Here is a 21,718-nt window from a genome sequence, read left to right as displayed (position 1 = left end):
GAGGCAAAACGACATGCGACATGATCCAGAGCTTTTATTGGATGAAGATCGGCTGAGATTGTCTTGTCAACTTCTGTTTTCCAGTGTCCAGAATAAACTTTAAGACTCAAAATGATTCGCAGCCTCCGGTAGGATACATAGCACATGCGCAGCTGCGTTCACGGAACGAACCGCGTCCGAACCGGCGTTTGAATTTCTTGTGAACTTGTCACATTTGTCGGGAGGAGTTGTTTTTTTATCATCTCACGTCAGGATCGGACCAGTTGTAGCAGCGCGCATGCGCACAATCGCGCCACTGCAGCAACAGACACTGACGTCACCCATTCAAAGAACCAGGCAAAGAAACACATCGACCGGATCGCTGGACAGGCAATGCACCGTTTACTTGTCCGACCCAGAAGACCTGTGGACCGGGCAGACCGAGGAGACGGGGGGGGGGGCGGGGACACACCGTCACACGTCAACTATAATAAATACGTAACTATTCAAATCGCGCTCGGTGGCTTCCTCAAATATTTGGTCATACCTGTCACAACGACAAAGTGACAGATTCACGGACGTACTCGCTGCAGATTTCTGGACATGGACATGACTCTGCAGGATAAACTGACAACAGCCGCAGCGACGGGCAACACGGCTGAGGTGGAGGATCTCCTGCGGGCAGGAGCTCAAGTTGACGGGGAGAACTGTTTCGGACGAACCCCTCTCCAGGTCAGTCAGATGCGCTTCGTCCAACGACAGGCGCCTTTTTTTTTTACGCACTTAAACGTGCTTCATGAACGGAGTTAACGTCAATAACGTATATGACAACAAATATTGTCCTCTTGTTTCTTTATTTTGGCCGCAAAAAAACAACGCATCTCAAAAAATGACGCATTTGCGTGCATCTTTGTGGATTTATTGATCAAACTTTGGCTTACTTTTATTGAGGAAATACTATCCAGCTTTCCTATCGATATAATATAATTCCTAATCAAGTTAAATGAAACGAAACTATAACTTCTTATGGAGCCTTTACGACTGCACGATTTACAACAGACATAAATGTTGTTACTTTGTATTATTCGTTATCAGGCCAAATATTTAAGCGTGTGGTTGACGCATGTTTATGGGGCATTATGGCTGCGTTAAAAGGAGAAATTAGTCTTATCAAAGCGCTTCGAAGTCCTCATAACTTGCTCCCCAATTGCCACAAAAATAAGTTTAGGCTTTTTAAAACAAATCTAAAACAAGCTATTACAGCAACAAATTAGCAGAATAAACACCATAACAGCTTCCACTCACAAACAGTATATTGCCCACCGCGTACAATCTTGAAATATCTAATATGATTTTATGAAAAAGGATCAGGTGTCTCAATATGCAGACTCCGACTCATCTGTGAGGACTGTTTACATCATAACTTGCCGTCACCGAGATTGTATTCCTGTATTGTATATACAGGAATAACACAACAATCCGGTTCTCTCGAGTTAGTTTCATATAATGTCATTTCTATTCAAGATCTAAGAAAACGAAACAAAATATGAAGCAAACAAAAAATCGGAAGGGATGGCAATCCGTGCATTGTTTTGATCCGTTAAATGTGCTTCCAGTGGCTCATCTTCCCCATGTTTACACTCAATAAATTGAGTGCAGTAAATTAAATGGTAGTTAGTATTATCTCGAGCTTCAGTTCACAACGCTCCTAATGGCATGGTCCTGATTTGCCTTATAGGCCCATTTCCCAATCCGGTTGATCACATATCTGGGTGAAAATTGAGTGGTTATTTTCGTCGGGTGCGATTTTATTAAATTCCAGGTCAAACTCTGGTCCTTATGCTCTTTTATATATGATGCGTTTACGTCAAATCAATTGAGATTCTAACTCGCGGTTATTTGTCTGATGAAGGTGATGATGATGGGCAGCACGCCGGTGGCTCGGGTGTTACTGAACCACGGAGCGGCTCCCAACGTGAGGGACCGGAGCACCGGGACCACGCCGCTGCATGACGCGGCCAGGGCGGGCTTTGTGGACACCGTGCGGCTGCTGGTGAAGTGCGGGGCTGACCCGCAGGCCAGAGACAATACGAACTATCAGCCCATCGATTTGGCCCGAGAGAACGGCCATGTGGATGTGGTGGTCTTTCTTCAGTGTCTGTGAAGTGGGGCAGCGCCTCCGTGCTATTTTAGTTCTGATTGGGGTCTCTGAGAAACGGGGCCTGAAGAGGCCTGCTCGTGCCCAAATGATGCACAGACTGTTCTGCTGTAAAAACACGTTATTTATTTGTCAGATTATTTGCTTATAGGGCGTCTTTATTTAATTTCGTAACGAAATCAGGCTTATTGATAGTCTCAGGGTCGCTGTTGTGACACATAATTTATAGCCCACAATATTATACAGATTTAAAGGAAGCGATGTGTGTATTGCGACATTAACAAATTATGTTGCATGTTGGTTTATTTCCCCCTGTATCATTCAAATATGCCTATAAGAAATCCAACTTTTTATAATGCAGTTTTACTATATTGTTCAAGAATTTGCATTAAAAAACATAGGATTAATTGTTGGTTTTCGTCATAAACCATATGAGACTGCCGTATTTTTTAAATATATTTCCATGTCAAATATTTAACTAAAGCCATTCGAAATGTTTTGCAAAAGATACACTGTAAAAAATATATTTATTCTGCAGAAACTGGAGTCCCACTTCCTGTCTGTACAAATGATATTCAGAACTCGTTTATTATGCACTTTAATAAAATGTGAGAGTTAGTGTTTTAAGAAGCAGAAGAGATGCAGGACTAATTTACTGAAAGGTATAAGAGACTATAAAACAATAATAAAATACAAGCGATCATTATTTGACTTTAGGCTACAAAGAACCAAAGTAGATTTTTGTGTTAACTAAACATGTTTAGAAATTACTTATTAATGGGTTTCTATTATGAGTCAATAGCTGAACTTTATGCATTGCTGTTTAGCAGTTCAAAGGACAAACACGAAAGGAGAGAACATATTAAAACACAAACATGACTCATTAAACTATGCAATGCTTCTAGTTTTGGCAAGTTAGACATGAGCTCGGTTTAGTTGAAGCTAGCTGTTGTTATGGCTTCACGAAACCAAAGGGAGGTTTGGCAATAACTCATAAGTCCTCAAAATAATGATGGGCATATAAAGCTGTTGTTTTGTCTGCAGTCCAGTATCTTAACTTTACCACAACACTTATCTTTTATGTCGACTATGAATCATGTTCACCGAATGTCAACAGGCTGTTTTTTTGTTGATTATTCAAATCTTTGGCCAAATTTCATTATGACCAAAATCTCAAATCTGAACTCAACAGTTCTGTGGACATTAATGCACTGTCTGTATTATCCTGTCATTCTTTTCTAATTATTATTCTATTGCACTTGTTTTAGCAGACACAGGAGTATTTCACTCTGCATGTTATACATAGCATTTTGTATGAATGTGTGATTAAAAAAATCTTAACTGCAAATGAAAAGATTCATTTAAAATCAGTTCAAGTTGCTTAAAGCATTTGAATGTTTTACAAACATCAAAACACAAATCACTGTAGTTGTTATTGAGCCAATGTTCGCTGCGTAATGCATGCATATTGTAGAGACAAGCCAACACGTATTTTAAGATACGATGGGAGTGTGATATTCAGGTGAAGCAGATAAGAAAACAGAAATGACAAACATGAGCGGTAACAGAAGGCCCAGCACCTCAACAGATGTGGCCAATTTCATTATTTTTATGAACAGTACAGTATATTAAACATTTTAAGTGTGAACAATGTCTGTCATATCTGTCAGTCAATGAATAGTCAGTTTCTCAAAAGCACTCAAAAATACTGCTGATTAGCTGATTTAATGATAGCTGGACAATGGTTTGCATCAGTCATGAAGAGCAATGAGATGGAAAGTACTCCACAAAATATAAAAAAATAATTGATAACAAGACAACATTTTTCTGACCTGTATTCAGGCATTTAACATATTTTACTTGAGGACATCCGATACTTTTAAGACATCAGATTTGACTTAAAGACTACAAAGTATTCATGTGCTGAACTCCAAAAGCATTTTTATTGTATCCCGCAATTAACAGCAATAAAGACACCAATGGTTTACAGGCAAATATATACATTTAAAAGTTAACCCCAACAAAAATATAAATCCACAAAAAATGACATCTAGTATAATAGAGATTTCTTTGATGATGTTTTAAATGTGTTGTACCTGGACATGTGGTGGGACACTGAGTGTTTCAGAGAAAAATGAGTGAACTGTGGCAGGTTGTGTACAGAGACTCCAGCTGAAGACAGAGAACATGCATTATTTATGTGAGGCACTTTTTTGTGATTCACTTATGACAAATCCACAGGCGGCGTTGAGTCTGTTGTCCGTGTCGGTGCGGTGGTTCGACACGCTTAGTGTTTAGGTAACATGACCGAAGACTGTGCCATCGACTGCAACAGAAGGAACAAAACAGACTGTTTCCCCTCATGTGCGTCTCAAAGATGTAGAGCAACAATAACTACGCTTTGATCACGTGACAGAACGTTTCAGAGTAACCTGTGGCCAAAAGTTAATGTTCTTAGAAAGTTGAAAATAAAAACAGGTTATTGTCATAAACTTTAAAAACTTTTTTATTTTGATTAAAACAGATGTGCCTGTTACCATTACCACATTTTAAACAAAGTAATTAGTAGGGAGCTTTTTTGGAACTGGAACTTTTTCCAAAGTGTAAACATTTCCAATAAACAAAGTTTTGAATAGAAATGTAACTACTTACCTTTCTGCAACTTCAAAGTACTTCAAGCATGTCTAAAAGTATTGTTGCAAATAGATGCAAACTACTTTCTGATTCACTGAGGTGCAATTCATATGATGTGTTTAACAAACATGTGCACTGATATTTACACATTTAATATCTTTATTAACACATAGCTAAGACTAATATGTATTACAGTCATGGTGTGTTTTCACATTCAATGTTTGCAAATAAAGATTTCTGTTGAGTTGTATTTTGTATAACACCATAAAAAAGGTGCAACACAGCACAATGACAGTATCTGAGTCAGCCTAGTGGGAATAATCACCTTGATGGTGTTTTGAGTGGTAAAGCTCCAGATGGTTCGATTACTCATTTAAAACAGTTTACGACGGGGCTCAGTGAGACGGGAGGATCTCAGTCGAAGATAGCCGGCTATAAAGGTAAACAGACCCCCTTTCATAACCTCCCTAAAGTCTTATTAAATGGAAATGAGTCATCATGAAGTTGATAACTTACTTTCAAGGTCTTCATTGTCTGAGCCCAGTCCATCTGACTAATCTGAGGTATTGCAGTCAGCAGGATACTGCTGGCTTTGTTGGCGTTCTCCTTCATCGTCTTCAGTACGTTGTCAACACAGACCTGGAGGACAAGGGAAGAAAAACAGCTGGCGTGTGATATGAATCATTTACAGAAATGCAAATTCCACGACCTTTCAGTGTTATAGTCATTTTGTATTTCCCTAAAAATGTACGATGACATGTATCCTCACTGATGCAGAAGATAATGTTTGCACTGTGAATAACAAAGTATGGGATCCGAAAATCTCCATGGACATTTGTGGCAGCGATGCACGATTGAGAGAAGATGCTATCCTGTATATAGTGTAGAGCTTCTGTGGTCAGGTTTCTAAAAATCTTTCGGATTCAAGAGACAGTTTTTCTCTCAATTATTTTCAATGGATGTCACATGAAGATTGCTAGAAAAGGATGACATTTTGAGCAATGGAGCAGATGTTATGCTTATTTATCCGCTGTAATCACGTAAAGAAACAAAGGACTCACTCACACGGTCAGGGTAAAATATTTAAGTATGCCTGCATGAAATTAAGTGTTAATAGACATTATTCAGCCAGTCGTACAGTGTTTAGTACAGTAAGTGACAACATTGTTTCCTTCCCGTGCTTGTGTTTTCTCCTGTGCCCTTAATTAACCCCTCCCTTCAGAAGCTTTGTTTTCACATCACATTCAATAATAGGTTCACGTTTTTGTGGTGTTTGCCAGGATGAAGACAGCGAAGCTGATGACTCAGTGTGACTCAACCTCCTTTGGCTGGGCTTCCACCGGAGGCTGGCAGGCAAGCTGACTGAAGGGGGGGGGGGGGACAGGAGGTCGTATGAGACTGGGAGGGAGCAGAGAGAGGAGGGGGGGGGGGGGGGGAGTCGGAAGGATGTGGTGAGGGTTCTGCAACAGGAGGGGGAAGAGGTCAGCTGCAGGAACTCGGAAGTAGAGTTGTGAGTTTGGTTGGATCAGTGACAAATGAGCCCAAACTCGCCCACACACAGTAAATCAACTGCATTATCCAGAGTGTCTGAGGGAGAAGGTCAATCGGAAGCCAAAAGAAGTCACACGTACTCTTGTCTACTTACAGTGAACAGATGGTGAAAATCTTTGTCAAAACCCCATCAAACTAATAAAATGAAACACAATAATGATCTAGAAACTTTTTTTTTTTCTTAACATTTTAGTGAGTTAGTAACTGTATACACTGCAGAACGAGGTCAAAATGGTATTTGAAGTAATTGAAACTCTTTATATAAGCAAATACTTTTGTACCACCTAGAATGTAACAATCTTCTGAAAGCCACAGCGGAAGGAAGGAAAATTAAACTTTGGACGGGACTGCCTTGAAAGTGACAGATTGGCCATTACAGAAAAAAAAAAAAGTAAATTTTTGCTTTCCCTGTTTGCAAATCATGCTTATTTGTTATACATTCTGTAAAAGTAAAATCAAAAGACATTTTGTGAGACACTGAATGTGTACTCAAAAAATATGGGTCTATTTAGTTAATCAAGCAATTTAAAGTGATCCAATACTTGTGCACCCAAACATTGTGTTTCCTGCTCCATAAGGACACAGATCACCGCGGTTTACAGTAAACAAGCTCCTTGTTTCAAGCACTACTCGGAAAATCTGCTAAACACAGAAAGTGAGGAGAAGAAAAAAATGTCCTTCTCTGCAAGTGAAATGAAACAAATGTTTTAAAATGATTTCCATTCATCAATAAATTAGCAGGCTGATTAAATGAACATTGAAATAATGAGTCCTATTACAGCAATAAAAGATGTCCACATTTTGTTTTGCTCATACTTAATCTTTTTGTCTAGTACATCCTTTTAAATTAGTTTGCAGAACTAAAGGTGATGTGTAATCAACCCTCAGGGGTTCCTGGAACCTACTTAGGTAATCAAACAGTTTAAAGAATCAGCTGTCTGATTATAGGGAATTGGGTTAATAAGGAAAGGGAAGAGAGAATCTCTTAACAATAGAGGAATAGGGTGAAATCATCTGGGAAAGAGAGTAAATAGCTATATAAAGTTACGACTAGGATGAAAAAGAGATGCCTCTAATTTTAGGATACTATGACCTAGACGTGAAAACCCAAGTTTAGATTACATTTGATTAAGAAGCCCTTGAGTGTGCTCATGTAGTAGTGTCATGAACCATCAGATTAAATGAAGCAGTTTAAAACGATCCACAGATGCTCCAGGAGACCGAGACCCAGATGTGGTTATACTGCAAAGAAGACGACTGTTGAGATAACAAGAATAAGCTTTCCCTTCACCAAGTTGCTCCTTTCAAGAAGTAAGGCTAGATGTTGTTGTTAGTTTTAGACACAGACACATGACAGCATGCCGTCCAATGAGCGAGTAAGCCAGTAATAAGCAAAGACAGATCTGGGTTAATCACCACAGCTCAGTAAAGGTAGATACTATAAAACCAGATGACATGGTGAGATCAATACAAAAAAAAAAGAGATTTAAGAAAACTAAAAGCAAATAAGAAATTTGTCACTGCAGGCTGTACAACACAAAAGGAAAGAGGTCATGTCACCCAAAGTGCACCAACCGTGCGTCCCATTTTGCTGGTACTGACTCACACGAGGCACAAACAAGGTCAGAAGGGATATCAAACTAATAAAAACAGCTGTTAGGACCTCCAGCCTGCCACTCACCGCCTCCTCGTGCTCCTTCCAACAGTCGTAGTCTGTTGCCATGGCAATGCTGGCGTAGCACAAGCCGGCCTCCTTGGCGAGGACCACCTCTGGCACAGTGGTCATATTGATGACGTCAGCGCCCCACTGGCGGAACATCAGGCTTTCTGCACGTGAGGAAAAGCGCGGCCCCTCAATACTCAGCATTGTCCCTCGAACATGACACTTGACCCCCAGGCTCCGCGCCACCTCAACCAGAACCTGCACCAGGAATTAGAGTTAGAAACTGTACACATAAAAAGAAATTGACACATAAACCATGTGTTTATGTGTCAATTTCCATGGTTTTATTAGCTGTTCATCTCATTCTCTAAACTGTAGTGTTGAAGGAGTAAAACACTACTTGCTATGCTGTGTGGCATCTGCTAATCCATATTTTAGCAGATCTGCAGATAAAAGACTTTTTGTGGACCTCCAATTCTTGTGACTGCATGAAACAGCAATCTCACTGTTGGCACTTTGAACATTTTTTATTTAATTTCCTAACATTCATTTCTGAATAATAATCAACACAATGGCATTTAATTACATTTAAAGTAATACAATTTGTATAATAATAACTTGCATAGTCAGAAGTGTTAAATAAATCCTGGTTAGTTGCCATTACACTTTTCTTGCTCAAAAGAGAGAATTACCTAAAGTTCAAAAGCTCAAGCAATATCCTGAATATGAGATGTATCTTAGCTAGCTGTCAGCACATTGACTCTTAACTGTGCAGCTTTTTTCAACCCTCACACTTCTGGTCTATTTTGTTCGGGCCAGCTCATTTTTTGCGTGAGGTGATCATTTTTAGAAAACAAAAACAAAGCTCAGGGCGCACAGGAAGTGGCATGTATGAAATGGGATTCATGTACAGGCACTTGAGGACCCACCTCTCTGGTTCTGTTACAGAAAGGCTCAGCCATAGGAATATGACTCACTCCTGGAGGGCTGGTGGGCTGCCCGTCATACAGCGTCTGAGCTCTCTTTGTGGTCCTGGCCGAAAGAAGCACAAAGAAAGAACTGAAAGTTAGTATCAAGGCAAGCAAAGCTTCACTTGTTACTAATCAACCAAATAAAAATAAAATAAGGAGTTTGTTTCATAAAAATAACAAAATACAATATGTTCAGCAATGACAGAGGACAAAACAATTCAAAGAAACATTGTCAGTCAACATAAACACTATGATATCAACAGCCAAGCTGCAAATTAAAAGTTAATTGTGTCCAGATCATAATCTAAATAATAATTTTGCCCGTTTGAAATCTTCTAAAGTGGCCACAGTTTTAGTGATAAACAACATGTTTTTCAGCTGTTCAGGACTATAAAAGCATTAACAGAGGACAGCTGCAACCTAGTCGTTTACGCCACGCCAACAACAGTCGTCAACTTTTCCAGCTCTGCTGAGTCAGTGGGGTCACCAGGCACCACGCCAGCCTGCCAGCTTCAGCTCTTTATGGAGCCGGACCACGAGTGGACCACGAGTGGACAAGAGGCCCAGCGACCTGAGAACATTAGGGATTTTAAGTCTCCCTGTATCCCCTCAGTGTTTAGTTACATCATACAGGGATCATCATCATTGTGAGGTCATGAACAGGTAGATTTCTAAGTGGTGTTTGATTTACTTCCATTTTCCCAGGGACTGCTTAGTCAAACCACAATTATCTCAGACATCCAAAATATTTGCTGACAGTAGGCTAATATTTTGAAGTCCATGCCCAACCCTATCTCTTACTCACAACTCTGGCATTGGAAGACAACAGTCATTGCTTAAATAGAGTTTTCCAGCTGCAGTTCCACCCTGCAGAAAACAAAGAGCAGCAGTGTGTGGGATAAACTATGATCACCCAGTACAATGCCCATTTATGCTATAGAAATCTTGGCTTAGCATTTCCTTAGCAATGTCATTTCAGAATAATTGTTGTAGAAAATGGCTCCTACAGCCTATAATGATCAAATATGTAATGTATTAAAATGCAAGAAGGCTGTGGTATGAACTAAGCATTAAATATATTCTACCAATTCTTCAACATCCATTTCCAATCATATACAAGAAGGGGACGAGTCGACTCTTTTTACGTTGATCCTTTGATGTGTGGAGCAAGATTTTTGAGATGTTCTAGCAGTTATGGCCAGTGCTCTGTACTTCTCTGTAGTCTGCTGGGGGAGCAGCATTGGAGCCGGAGACAGCAACAGACTCACTAAACTGGTGAGGAAAGCCGGCTCCATCATTGGCTGCAAACAGGGCTATCTGGAACAGGTGGTGGAGAGGAGGACACTGAAGAAATGATTGTCCATATTGGATAACCCGGACCACCCTCTCCACCACCTACAGCAGGGACAGCGGAGCACGTTCTAAAACAGACTGCTTCAGCTCCGCTGTCAAAGGACAGATATGGGAGAACATTCCTGATACAGGAGAACATTCCTGCCCACTGCTATTAGACATTATAATAAATCACCTCTGGCCAGATCCTGCTCAAATTGAGTCAACATCAATAACCCTTGCACCGCTTTCACTGTTTATACACTGTATATACTTTATACACACTGTATATACTAAGCATTTCTTTTCATTTTCTTTATTATGTAATTTTCTTAAATTTAATATGTCCTGCTCTGCTATTTTATTTTAGTCTATTGTATATATTTTTACCTTGTTTGCTGCTGCTACAAATACATTTCCCCTGGGGATGAATAAAGTATCTATCTATCTAAGGTCTGACACTGGAAAGACCAAAAGCTTTGAAATCCTAGCATTATTCAGATTGTATTTATAGGAACCCCCATTTACCCCGTTTTAGTTTGCAAAAAGATGCATTGTATATTATTCTTGCACTCATGTGGGATTGAGCTGTGTTTTGGTTTTACGGTGACGTGAAAAACAAAAAAATGTCACAGTGAAAATCGCAGAGAGAATCTAAATCAAGGGTCAAACTAGGAGGCGTTTTAAACACTAACCCTATAGCAACCAAGCGTTTGGTTTGGAGTAGCCAACAAGTAAGCAGAGGTGACATAACAATTGTGGATTCAATAATGTGAAGCTTTCAGAAACATTGTGTCACATGCTGCAGGACAAGTCTGAACAAGTCTGAACAAGTCTGAACAAGCAACTTCCTCATTTCTGATAAATGGATCTCGTCTGTGCTTAATGCTAGTAGTGAAGTTATTCAACAACATGGCCAAGCACAGCCACAGGCAATGTGATGCAGTAATACGCAAGTGTGCGAGGAACACACTGTCACGACTGTGGGAAGGAAGTATCTCAATACAGCCATCTGTAAGCCAACTCACTGGTAACAAATAAGACCTCCTACTGAAACAGCATGTATTAGGTTATTTCATGGAATTTGTGCAATCAGCTCACTGAGCGAGCGGAACACTAAACAGGGTCATGCTACACACCAAGTATATGCCTGCAGGTCAGACGCTGCTCACAGAGTATGCTTTCCCACATCAGTGGAACCGAAAGATATTCTCAGGCAAAAGTGTTTTACTAAGAGAAAGCGTGAACGTGAATTAAACCCGTTTAATTTGTGTTCAACTGGCACCAAAATCAGTATCAAAAGCCATAACAGCACGATCAACTTATGTATTACAGTTTCTCAAATATAAGCACATCTTCATGTGGAAAAGACCTCTCCGTGACGAACACAAAAACATGGGTATTATTATTAGCTCAGTGAATTGTATGAGAACTGAAGACTAAAATTCTCACAACTCAAGAGAAAAGGGATACAGCAAAAATGAAACAAGAGAGACAGGAAGGCGCCCTGAATATCTCTGTTAATTATCATATTCGTGTCAACTATTTCTAGAGGTGATAAGACACAGTGAAATCATTTTTATATTCTCACGGACGCTGTGAGCAAAACGATGACACTTGAGAGTTCTACCAAACATCGGTCAGAGGTTTTCAATTCTTCCAGCTAATCATGATAGTTAACAAATGTTGGCATTGTCAAATGTGTCAGACATGGTGATTCAAGTCCATCCACATTTCTTACTCTGCTATCTGGACACTCCTGTCACACAAGAACATGAACTCTCTCCCCAAAGTCATCCGAGACGGCACTGAGCTTTCCATATTCAAATCACAAATCAAAACCCAACTGTTCAGAACTGCTTTTAATGTGTGATTGTGTGCTCTATGTTCTTATTGTCCTTATTGTAATTTTAGTCATTTGTATTGTGTAGCTTTTAGGATGTTTTAAATATGTTATGTAAAGTGTCTTTGAGTACCTTGAAAAGCGCTATATAAATTAAATGCATTATTATTATTATTAATCATGTTAGTGAGATGTGTGAGAAGATGGTTGAAATATTGTGCAATGCACATCCTGTAAAAATGTTGCAGGATGACAACCAATGGCAAACTGATTAAAGGAACACATCAAGACAGTTAATATAATCTTACCAAAAGGAGTTTCATTCATAAAACATGAGAAAATGTAGCCACCTTATTTACATAAACTTCATACTGCAGCATACGGTTTTGTTTTCTGTATGAAATCTCAGAAAGTTGAATCTGTTTAAATAAACACACATACAGTAACACACTTCCGAATGTGCAACGTCGCAGATTATGATATGACATGTTGTATTTCATGAGTTGTGTTAATGTGAATAAGAATGTTGTATATGAATATATGTCATGCGATTTAAGGGTTTTATACTATACATTAAGTGTGATGAGATAGTTTTACAGTGGTGAAGTCCAAGTAAACTTTTCTGAACCTCTGTACTGGCCATATGCTGACCGAGAACAAACAGGAGGAGCGGGACAGAAAGTAGGATCAGGTTCTGAAAAATAGCCGGAAACAACAGATTCTCTCAACTACTGTTAAGATGACGGAGCTTGTATTATTCACACAGCAATACAAAAATAAATTAAAAAAGCTACCTGTGCACTACTTGTCAATCGTTTACTTTTTGTTGTTGAGCTTGACTTAATGTTATCACTATATACAATAACTTTTTCATGTTCTGTCTAATAAACATACTTAGCTCAACATGTATTTTACATTCCAAAAACAATATATGAAGAATACAATTATTTAAATGCTCTGACATTCTGTTTCCTCTACTTCCTGAAAATACTTGGGAAATGTTTGAACCACAACCTGCTGTTGTGTTTACATTCCACTCACCTGTCAATAAACTGATCTATAATGACAATGTCTCCTGGCTGAATCTCCTCCCGGAGTGAGCCACAGGCCGTGGTAACCAAGAGATGTGTGCAGCCCTCTTCTCTCAGTGCCCAGATGTTGGCCTGGTAGTTCACATTGGACGGCATTATAGTGTGTTGTCTCCCATGCCTAAGATCAGGAAAAAACATTCAAGATGCACATTGTTTATTCATTTTTATTGATTGTTATGTCTGAAACCTGCAAATCTACTCGACTACCAAGACCACCAAATCCTCACCTTACACAAACATGTTAAATTAATGGATTAATCCTGCTTTCATCCTCTTGGAAATATTTCAAAGAATGGACCATCTCTTTCTCACAAAAATCAAGACGCCTTCATAATTAGTAGATTAGTCTACTGTAACTGTAACGCTCTCTGGTGTCTACAAAATATCCCTCTCTTGCCTCTAGCTCATCCAGAATTCTGCTGCCTGGATTTCAAATCAGAATAGGAAACATTATTACACTTCACTGATCTTGACTTCCTTACACTGGCCACCTATTGCTTTTCTAATTGATTTAAAAGATTATTGATTACGAACAAATCACTTGCTTTTCTGCAATTTGATTTGTGTTTCATAACATTTTAGTTTGTTTTACTCAATGTTTTTGGCTTGTAGTTCATTTCATTATCTTTGTGTATTTACATGTATTCTGTTTTAAATTCCAAATCAATGTGTAACAATGTTTAAATAAGTAAAATATAAATCAAGTTGGATTTTTCTATTATAAAAAAATGCTATTAGCTATATTAGTAGTATTAGACCCTTGGCACCTCATTGGGTATATGGAGTGAAATATTGACAAGATGATGTCAGTGAAGATCCACTAGATGGTGGTAATAGAACACATTTTCTTATTTGATATTTTAAGTTAAAAGTAAAACACCCTCCCTTACCTTGCAAGGAGCACACATTCCACGTTTTTTATCTTCCCCAGTATCAGAGCATCAGATGGCTGTTCAAGAGGAGCAGAATAATCCAATTATACAACCTACTACTCTATGGATTCATTTACTAGTAAAACAGGCCAGATGGTAGTATAACATATTTTTTACACCACTATTGAACAAGAAACATCTTTGGACAACAAAACACAACAAACCTTTCCATACGGTGTGTCAACATAACGCTCAGTTCTCCCCTCCAAGATATCGGGATCATTAAGGCCTGAACCACCAATTATTCCAATCTAAACAAAAAATGAAAGTCATCGACACACAATTACATCAGAATTCATATCTGGCCAAAACATTTCATTTTTAGAAACATTAATGTTTTTATTTTACCTTTCATAATGTGTTTTATGTCCAGTATAATGAATTAGAGCATGAGCAAAAAAAAACAAGATATAAAATAAATGGTGTGTTTAAAACTCAATGAGCACACATTCAACTGTCATTTCCCCATAAGGAAGAATGCCATCTGTTTGCACATATGTTACTGTTTGAAGAAGTCAGTTAACAGCATTGCTCCAGGGTAAGAATGTACACTCAAGTACGGTAATAATAGAGGCAACTATTTACTTCACACCACAACATTTGAAAGATGTATTTATTTCTAGTACTTTCAATATGGATATATTACATACAATATGATACAACGTCATAGATTAACCTACTACCAATATGTTAAATTGTTCAGATTGGTTCCACCTGATATATTCTATGACTGCAACCAATGATTATTTTCATTTCACTGTTCCACATAGACATGTATAATCTGTTTAACAAGACAACACATGTTCTAAACGTGTGGTATTTTAGGTGTGCATTACTTAGAATCTGTGAAATAACTGTTAAATAGAGACGCCAAAACATTACAGTGAACTATAACAGACAATGTTTCCTCCTGAAGTGTGGGGGGGGGGGGGGGGGGGGGGGGGGGGGGGGGGGGGGGGGGGGGGGGGGGGGGGGGGGGGGGGGGGGGGGGGGGGGGGGGGGGGGGGGGGGGGGGGGGGGGGGGGGGGGGGGGGGGGGGGGGGGGGGGGGGGGGGGGGGGGGGGGGGGGGGGGGGGGGGGGGGGGGGGGGGGGGGGGGGGGGGGGGGGGGGGGGTGGGGGGGGGGGGGGGGGGGGGGGGGGGGGGGGGGGGGGGGGGGGGGGGGAGTACAAAGTAGAATGGAAAGCAAATACTCGAGTACTACTACTCATAATTGTACTTAGTCATATCGTACACTGTTACCTAGCGCACCTGCCGACAGCCGATGTCCAAATCACTCAAACTGAGATGACCTTTGACCCTAACTAACGTTAGCTGTTTCAACTGTACCTCATAGCGCTAGCATGCAAACGTTAGCTTGTATTTTTTTTAGCTATGGTCGTTTGCTGGTTTACTAAGATTACAAGCACGGCTTTCCTAAAACAGTACACCACGAACAGCGAGCGTTTCAGGTGCGTTTCCCGTCCCTCCATGTTTGTCAGAGCAGCCCACCTGTCAGAACTAACGTTACCTAGCTACCGTGTGTCCATGGATGTCCCCATGTCACTGCGTTTAAACGCAACATGTTAACTTGGAGGACTTTCTGTGTGACAAATACATTTCGGTTATTACCTTAATGGGCACCACGGAAGCCATGACGAGAATGTTAATGTTTTACAAATTAAAGAAGTTGAGAGGAAAGACCCTTGTCGCCACAACCGTTAACATCCTCAGCACAACGGATATCCGACACGTCTTTTCCGGTTTGGTTTGTTAGCCTTCAAAATATGGCACGGCGCTGAACCAACATGTTAGATAAGATCATAAATAGCGTAGTGTTTTCGGCTACTCATTTAGTCTTTCGGACCTATTTCTCAAAGCAAATTATTATCCGTCTACCTTGCAGCAAGCAATTTGTTTCACTTGATGCCTGTGACGTAATCCATCAGTGGACTTGTCTACTTCAGTTGTTTGTATTTCTGCAGCCAGCTGAAGTGAATAGCCTTTCAACTTAATATGCACTTCCAGCATTGTTTACCATAACGCTATGGCTTTCATAACTGGTATGTCTCTAAAATATGCAAAAACTGTATTATAGTCTTTTTAAGTAACATATTAAACTTACTAAATTGGCCTTGACATTTCACAAATTGACAATTTAGAAAAGCAGAGTATATGTTTTTAGGAAACTTCCGGTGCTTAGTTTAGTTATATAATGCAAACTGCTGGGAGCCCAAAAAGCCAACCTCACACACACTTGATAATTAATCAAATGCTTTCCCCTGCTTTTTAATGAAGATATTAAACGTTTTGTATCTGAAACCTTCTAGACTGAAGAGCGCAATCAGCACAGCACTTTGTATTTATGTTTTGTGGGAGGTATATGAAAGATGGAGCGCAAAAGGTGTCTCATAAAATTAGAAGTGAAATATATAGCAACAGCTTTATTTTGAGAGGGACAGGAACCACATAAGAGGTTTGAGATTGCAGAATGTTAATGCAGAATTATGATCACTCCTCATATTTGTGATCTATGCAAAGAAATGTACAGTAATTTACTTTATTTTCAGAAAACCAACAGCACACAGTTGCTCATGACAATTTATTTTAAATAAAAATTCACTACAAAAGAGTCCATTCAGAAATCCAAACACCATCTGTGGATAAGTACTACTGTGTGTGTAGCAGGTATAAATAGTTTTGTCTCAAAAAGATAGCTGACTTATGACAAAAAAAAAGAATTACTGTAATCAATACCATCCCTGAGAGTACTGTACAAAATACAAAATCCATTAAAGAAAATTATTTTCCTGAATAAGAATTGACACCTAAAAATATGTATGCCTTGTTCATAGTGGCACTTTGCACATAAAATATAATTGTTTTAGGTGTTGGCGCAGTCATATTTGCCACCATGCGTACCAACTGTGCCCATAGAAATCACTTGACATGGTATTTAAAGATATGTTTATTCAACAGATCGTTCAAGGTCTGGTGGTCTTCAACATAATGAAGCCATTAGCCGCTAATGGCTGAATCCTGAATCCATCAGTTCCCATCTCACTATCAGGAATCTGAACTTCCATAAAACTACTCCAGAGAGTCCAGCGGGGCGGTGTCAAGTGGGCCATCTGTGGTACTGTTGATGGGGTGGTCCTTGTTAATGCTGCTGGCCTGGTTCACTGTGTCGCTTGCAAAAGAATCGCTGTCACTGTCAATGGTAATGACAGTGGGCGAGTGCTTCCCCGTGTGTTCGTTACTCTTGTGCGTTTGCTTTTCTTCTTGTGTTTCTTCTTCTTCTTATGGTGACGCTTGCTTCGCTCGTGAGAGTTTTCCTCATTGACGAGCTCCACACTAAGGCTCCTGCTCGTCTTCCTCGACCTGTCTTTGGATTTTTACGATGCTTCTCTTTGCTCTTTTTCTTGTGTTTTTGTTGATAAAATGGGGGCGTCACCTTCAGCGTTTGAGTTTGAAAGTGGGTTTTTGGAGGTTTCCTCCAAATGTCTGGTTTTGTACTTCCTCTTTCCACCAGGCTTGTTGTTGTGAGATCTCTTTTTCATCGAAGGGGAGCGACTGCTGGAATAAGTCCTAGAACGAGAATGCCTGTCCCAGTCTACGCCTGTCCCTGCTTGCGGCTCCTGGAGCTAGAGTGACGATCTGGGTACTTGCGGCCGCTGTAATAGTAGGACCGCCTCTCTGTATAATGCATCCCACTATCATTTCTCTCTTGGCTGTAATGCCGATATGACTGATAGCTGTGATCATGGCCCCTCCTCCTGTAATTGCCGTCACATTTTGAGTAGTCTCTTCCACTTGAGTATGAATAACCTCCTTCTCTGGATAGAGTGCCGACACTGATGTGGGAAATCTCCGGGCTCCTGCTGGATTGCCTGAGCTCTGCACTTCTTGACCTCCTCTTTCGCCGATGGTCCCTGTCCTTTGACAAGTGCCTCTCCCTTGATCTGTCTTTTTTGTCCAACTTACTGGATGTCTTGTGTCTGCTAGATGTTGAAGAGCTACATCTTTCTTTTGACTCCAACTGATGATAGTGGTCAGTTTCTACATTTTCTGACTGTCCAGCACCACTTGGATCACTACTCTGTGAAGCCATAGGACTGAGGCTAGAGAAGCGGATGTGTTGAGGTAGAAGAGGCACTACTGCTTTAATATCTTCACTGGCATACTCGTCAGAGTCAGAGGACAGCTGAACCAGCTCCGGAGTCCTCTCTAATGTTGGCTTGAAAAAATGTATAATGACACAGTCATCGCTGTCATAGGACAGACACTCTTCATTGTTAACTTCAGCCTGAGTCTCGTCTGTTTGGTTATGAGGACTCATTTGCTGTGGAGAGGCCCAGACCCCAAACATGTCTCCTCCTCTAAACTGCTGTCTGAGTCTGAGTCGGGACCGACAGACACTCTGCCCTGCCCTGCTCTGCCGTTGTAGAATACGATGGCCCAGGCGTCTCATCGTCCCACATAGAGTGGCTTAGCGAAGACGTGGAGTCTCCTGGGGGGTTCAAATCCACTGAGTGTTCCTCGTCCTCTGAGATAGCTATTACAGAGGAACTGGAGCTGCTGTCTTCATTTAAAAAAGTGGGTGGGCAGTCATAGGCAGCATGCTGGTCATAGGCTTCCATATTGAAGGGAGACTTTGCAAAGCTGATGAACTCATGCAGAAAGTGCTCTGTGCGCCCCTGGAGGAACGGCCTAAGCTCTTCTTGAATAGCTCCATCCTCCATATCATAACGTGTAATGCGCGACATGATGATGTGTTGAACTATGTTGACCAAAGAGCCGTGGGCTCCGTAAAGCACAATCAGTTCTCTTTTTAGCCAGGGGATCAGTCTATGCAGGCAGGCAGGATTTCTTCGGAAGAACTCTGCCGAGGTTTCTCTGGAGCGGCCACCATCACGGACACTCCGAATCTTCACCCCCTGTCGATACAGTTCCCCTCCTGAAATTCACCATTTCCTGCTCTCTGAGACTGTTCACTGCCCTGCCTTCCACTCGCAGCTCTTCTCCTAGCGGCCAGCCTCATCATCATCCGTCTGATGTAGCGGTCCTGTGATTGTTGGGGAGCGTTTGCTGAGGCCTCAAACATTACTCCATTGTCTAGAGGTGGAGAGGTCCTTCCCCGCATCTGTCGATGGACTCCGGTAAGAGTTGTGCGGTATCTAAACCGCACTCCACCAAACGTCCCAAAAGAGGCATTATCCACCGGCTGCAGGTCATACTTCTTAAAGTCTTGCTCTGATTTTATAGTGTGATAGATTGAATTAAAAGACTGTTTGCATAAAGGGCACTCGGCTTTGTTCTTGGACCACTCGTGAATACAGCGGAAACAGAACTTGTGCAGGCAGACGTCCAGGTAAGAAATGTTGTGAAATGTGTCCAAACAGATGGGACATTTGGAGTCCGGCGACACATCTGCAAACATTGCTTCAGAGGTTTTCCTTCTGCTCTTCTTCTGGCTCTGCTGCAGGGCAATCTTGATTGCTTGACATAATCTGGCACGGTGAGAAAAGAAAGGGTTCAAATTATTATGGGAATTCTCACGCATACAAAACAAGAATGGTAAGGCAACCTGTAAAGTGCTGCCATTGTGCTGCAGTTAAGTCTAAAATTAGACATTTGAAATATGAAATATTTTACACTTTACTGGAATAATATGCACTTCAAGTAAATCTGACGCATCAGACTCATAAGGCAAATTTAAGGTTTGCACATTGTAACTTACACAGAAAACATTATGTATTGTGCCAAATTAAGTTGCACATACTGTGTCATGTCTTTTTTTGACATATTAAGTAGACACCAGATTCCACTGTGAATCATTGCAGTGGATTATGACCGGCTACTGTTGACAGGTATATCCTTGAGTGTTCTTTGAATGTTATAATTAATGAATAATCATGTTATATGAACAAGTTATCATCATAAGGACAATAATAATAACTAATGTCTATGATATGTCTACTTTCATTATTATGACATGACTGTACATAAATGACCTAACACACGTTCAAGAACGATCCCACTTGATCAATAATAAACGGGTTGAATGCTTATACCAACTAACATGTCTTAAAATGAGAAACGGAGCAGACTAAATTACACAAATTGATGCTTAAATCGAACAAACCATGTATAATTTTATGCTTACGTTATGACTGTCTGTGATACGTAGCAACTGTCACGATTCTCACGTTACATCATGCGGTGTGCACATTTAGTACCTTATCACCGGCGCTAATTTAGACAGACATACCACCACGGGAAAAAAACACGTCGAATAACACTACAATTAAATCCACACTCGTTTATTCCTTCGATTGTGTGGTTGTGTCGCTTAACGTCGGTTAGCCTAGCAGGTCAGTTTGTGCTACGAGTTAAGTGTTAGTTTCGGTAACATTAACAGCTGCGAATACCTCAGATAAACGTGCTGGTATTACGTCAATAATCCTGACATTCACACACGCTATTCTGACAAAGCTACAATGTTCGGCACCACTGGCCGACGCTTCAAACTCCGGCGCACGAAGTAGCGGACTTGGTTCTCTAAGGTTAGCATGCTAGGACGTGATAGCTAGGGAGCATTAGCAAGGGAGGCTAGGACCTATACGGCTAACAGCTAGCTAAGACCGCTGAGAAAAGTTGTGTAGTATTTACTTTTGGCTTCCTCCGGCACGGATTGCTGTTGGTAACCGATCAGCCTCCTCCGTATCGTAGAAAACCCATTCAATTATACATAAGTATCATTGAGGAGCGACTCTAAACCAACAGACTGGCTTCATAACACTCCTTCCAAATCCTACCGAACAGTCTGATTTTATTCAAACTACAAACCACTTCCGCCCTTCAAAATAAGAGAGCAGTTTTTGCATTTGGAAGAACTTTTCACCGTAAAAATGACAAAACAATAAAAGAAACTGACTGATTATTTCCTATTAACGGTTCAGTGACAATAGCTATTCTGCAGTGTACGTACTGTAACCTGCATGAAGCACACTTCAAACCGACAGAATAAGAGTCATTAAAGCCTTGTATTTATGTTACATGATACTATAACAATATTGCACATATATATGGTGAGGGTTCTCAGTAAACAACAAATGTGCCTCATTTTCAGCTCCATTTTAAATTAATTCATTAATTATTAAAAACAATATTTTATGTTTACTTGGCTACAAGTCTCCAATTTTGACAAACATAACATTTCAAATTAGTTTCCCATCTATCCAATACTCCATAAAATACTACTGATGTTCACCTTTTAACTAATATCTATTATCAGATTATGGAATGTTAATGTTTTTCCCTTACATGACATCCCATCATCCTTCTTCAAAAGGGAAAGTACCAAACAAGTGAAGTTACATGTTATCATGATGTAATTTGTAATCCATCCATCCATCCATCCATCCATTTTCAATACCGCTTATCCTCATTAGGGTCGCGGGGCGCTGGAGCCTATCCCAGCTGACATAGGGCGAAGGCAGGGGACACCCTGGACAGGCCGCCAGTCCATCGAGGGCACATGTAGGGACATACAACCATTCACTCTCACATTCACACCTATGGGC

The 21,718-nt window shown here is 40.5% G+C and overlaps 3 protein-coding genes across 3 annotated transcripts; 1 reads left to right on the top strand and 2 right to left on the bottom strand.

The window, feature by feature from the left end:
• Nucleotides 1–305: 305 nt before the first annotated feature.
• cdkn2a/b (cyclin-dependent kinase inhibitor 2A/B (p15, inhibits CDK4)) lies at nt 306–3,661 on the top strand. The gene is made up of 2 exons (XM_034534079.1): nt 306–711; nt 1,892–3,661. The coding sequence occupies exons 1-2, from the start codon at nt 583–585 to the stop codon at nt 2,141–2,143; spliced, it is 381 nt and encodes a 126-aa protein (XP_034389970.1). The 5' UTR covers nt 306–582; the 3' UTR covers nt 2,144–3,661.
• A 38-nt stretch (nt 3,662–3,699) lies between these two features.
• mtap (methylthioadenosine phosphorylase) lies at nt 3,700–15,920 on the bottom strand. The gene is made up of 8 exons (XM_034534067.1): nt 15,765–15,920; nt 14,319–14,405; nt 14,113–14,171; nt 13,173–13,340; nt 8,915–9,017; nt 8,004–8,243; nt 5,288–5,410; nt 3,700–4,463 (listed from the first exon to the last, which is right to left on the bottom strand). The coding sequence occupies exons 1-8, from the start codon at nt 15,786–15,788 to the stop codon at nt 4,425–4,427; spliced, it is 843 nt and encodes a 280-aa protein (XP_034389958.1). The 5' UTR covers nt 15,789–15,920; the 3' UTR covers nt 3,700–4,424.
• A 797-nt stretch (nt 15,921–16,717) lies between these two features.
• On the bottom strand, nt 16,718–20,706 carry toporsa (topoisomerase I binding, arginine/serine-rich a). Its single transcript, XM_034532838.1, is given in 8 exon segments — nt 16,718–17,401; nt 17,404–17,742; nt 17,745–18,500; nt 18,503–18,538; nt 18,541–19,084; nt 19,086–19,139; nt 19,141–19,642; nt 20,624–20,706. Coding segments are annotated over 8 exon segments (2,493 nt in total). The 3' UTR covers nt 16,718–17,222.
• Nucleotides 20,707–21,718: the final 1,012 nt, after the last annotated feature.

Source organism: Cyclopterus lumpus, chromosome 1 (assembly GCF_009769545.1).
Source record: "Cyclopterus lumpus isolate fCycLum1 chromosome 1, fCycLum1.pri, whole genome shotgun sequence".
NCBI classification, from domain to species: domain Eukaryota; kingdom Metazoa; phylum Chordata; class Actinopteri; order Perciformes; family Cyclopteridae; genus Cyclopterus; species Cyclopterus lumpus.
This window is presented reverse-complemented; position numbering and strand designations above follow the sequence as displayed.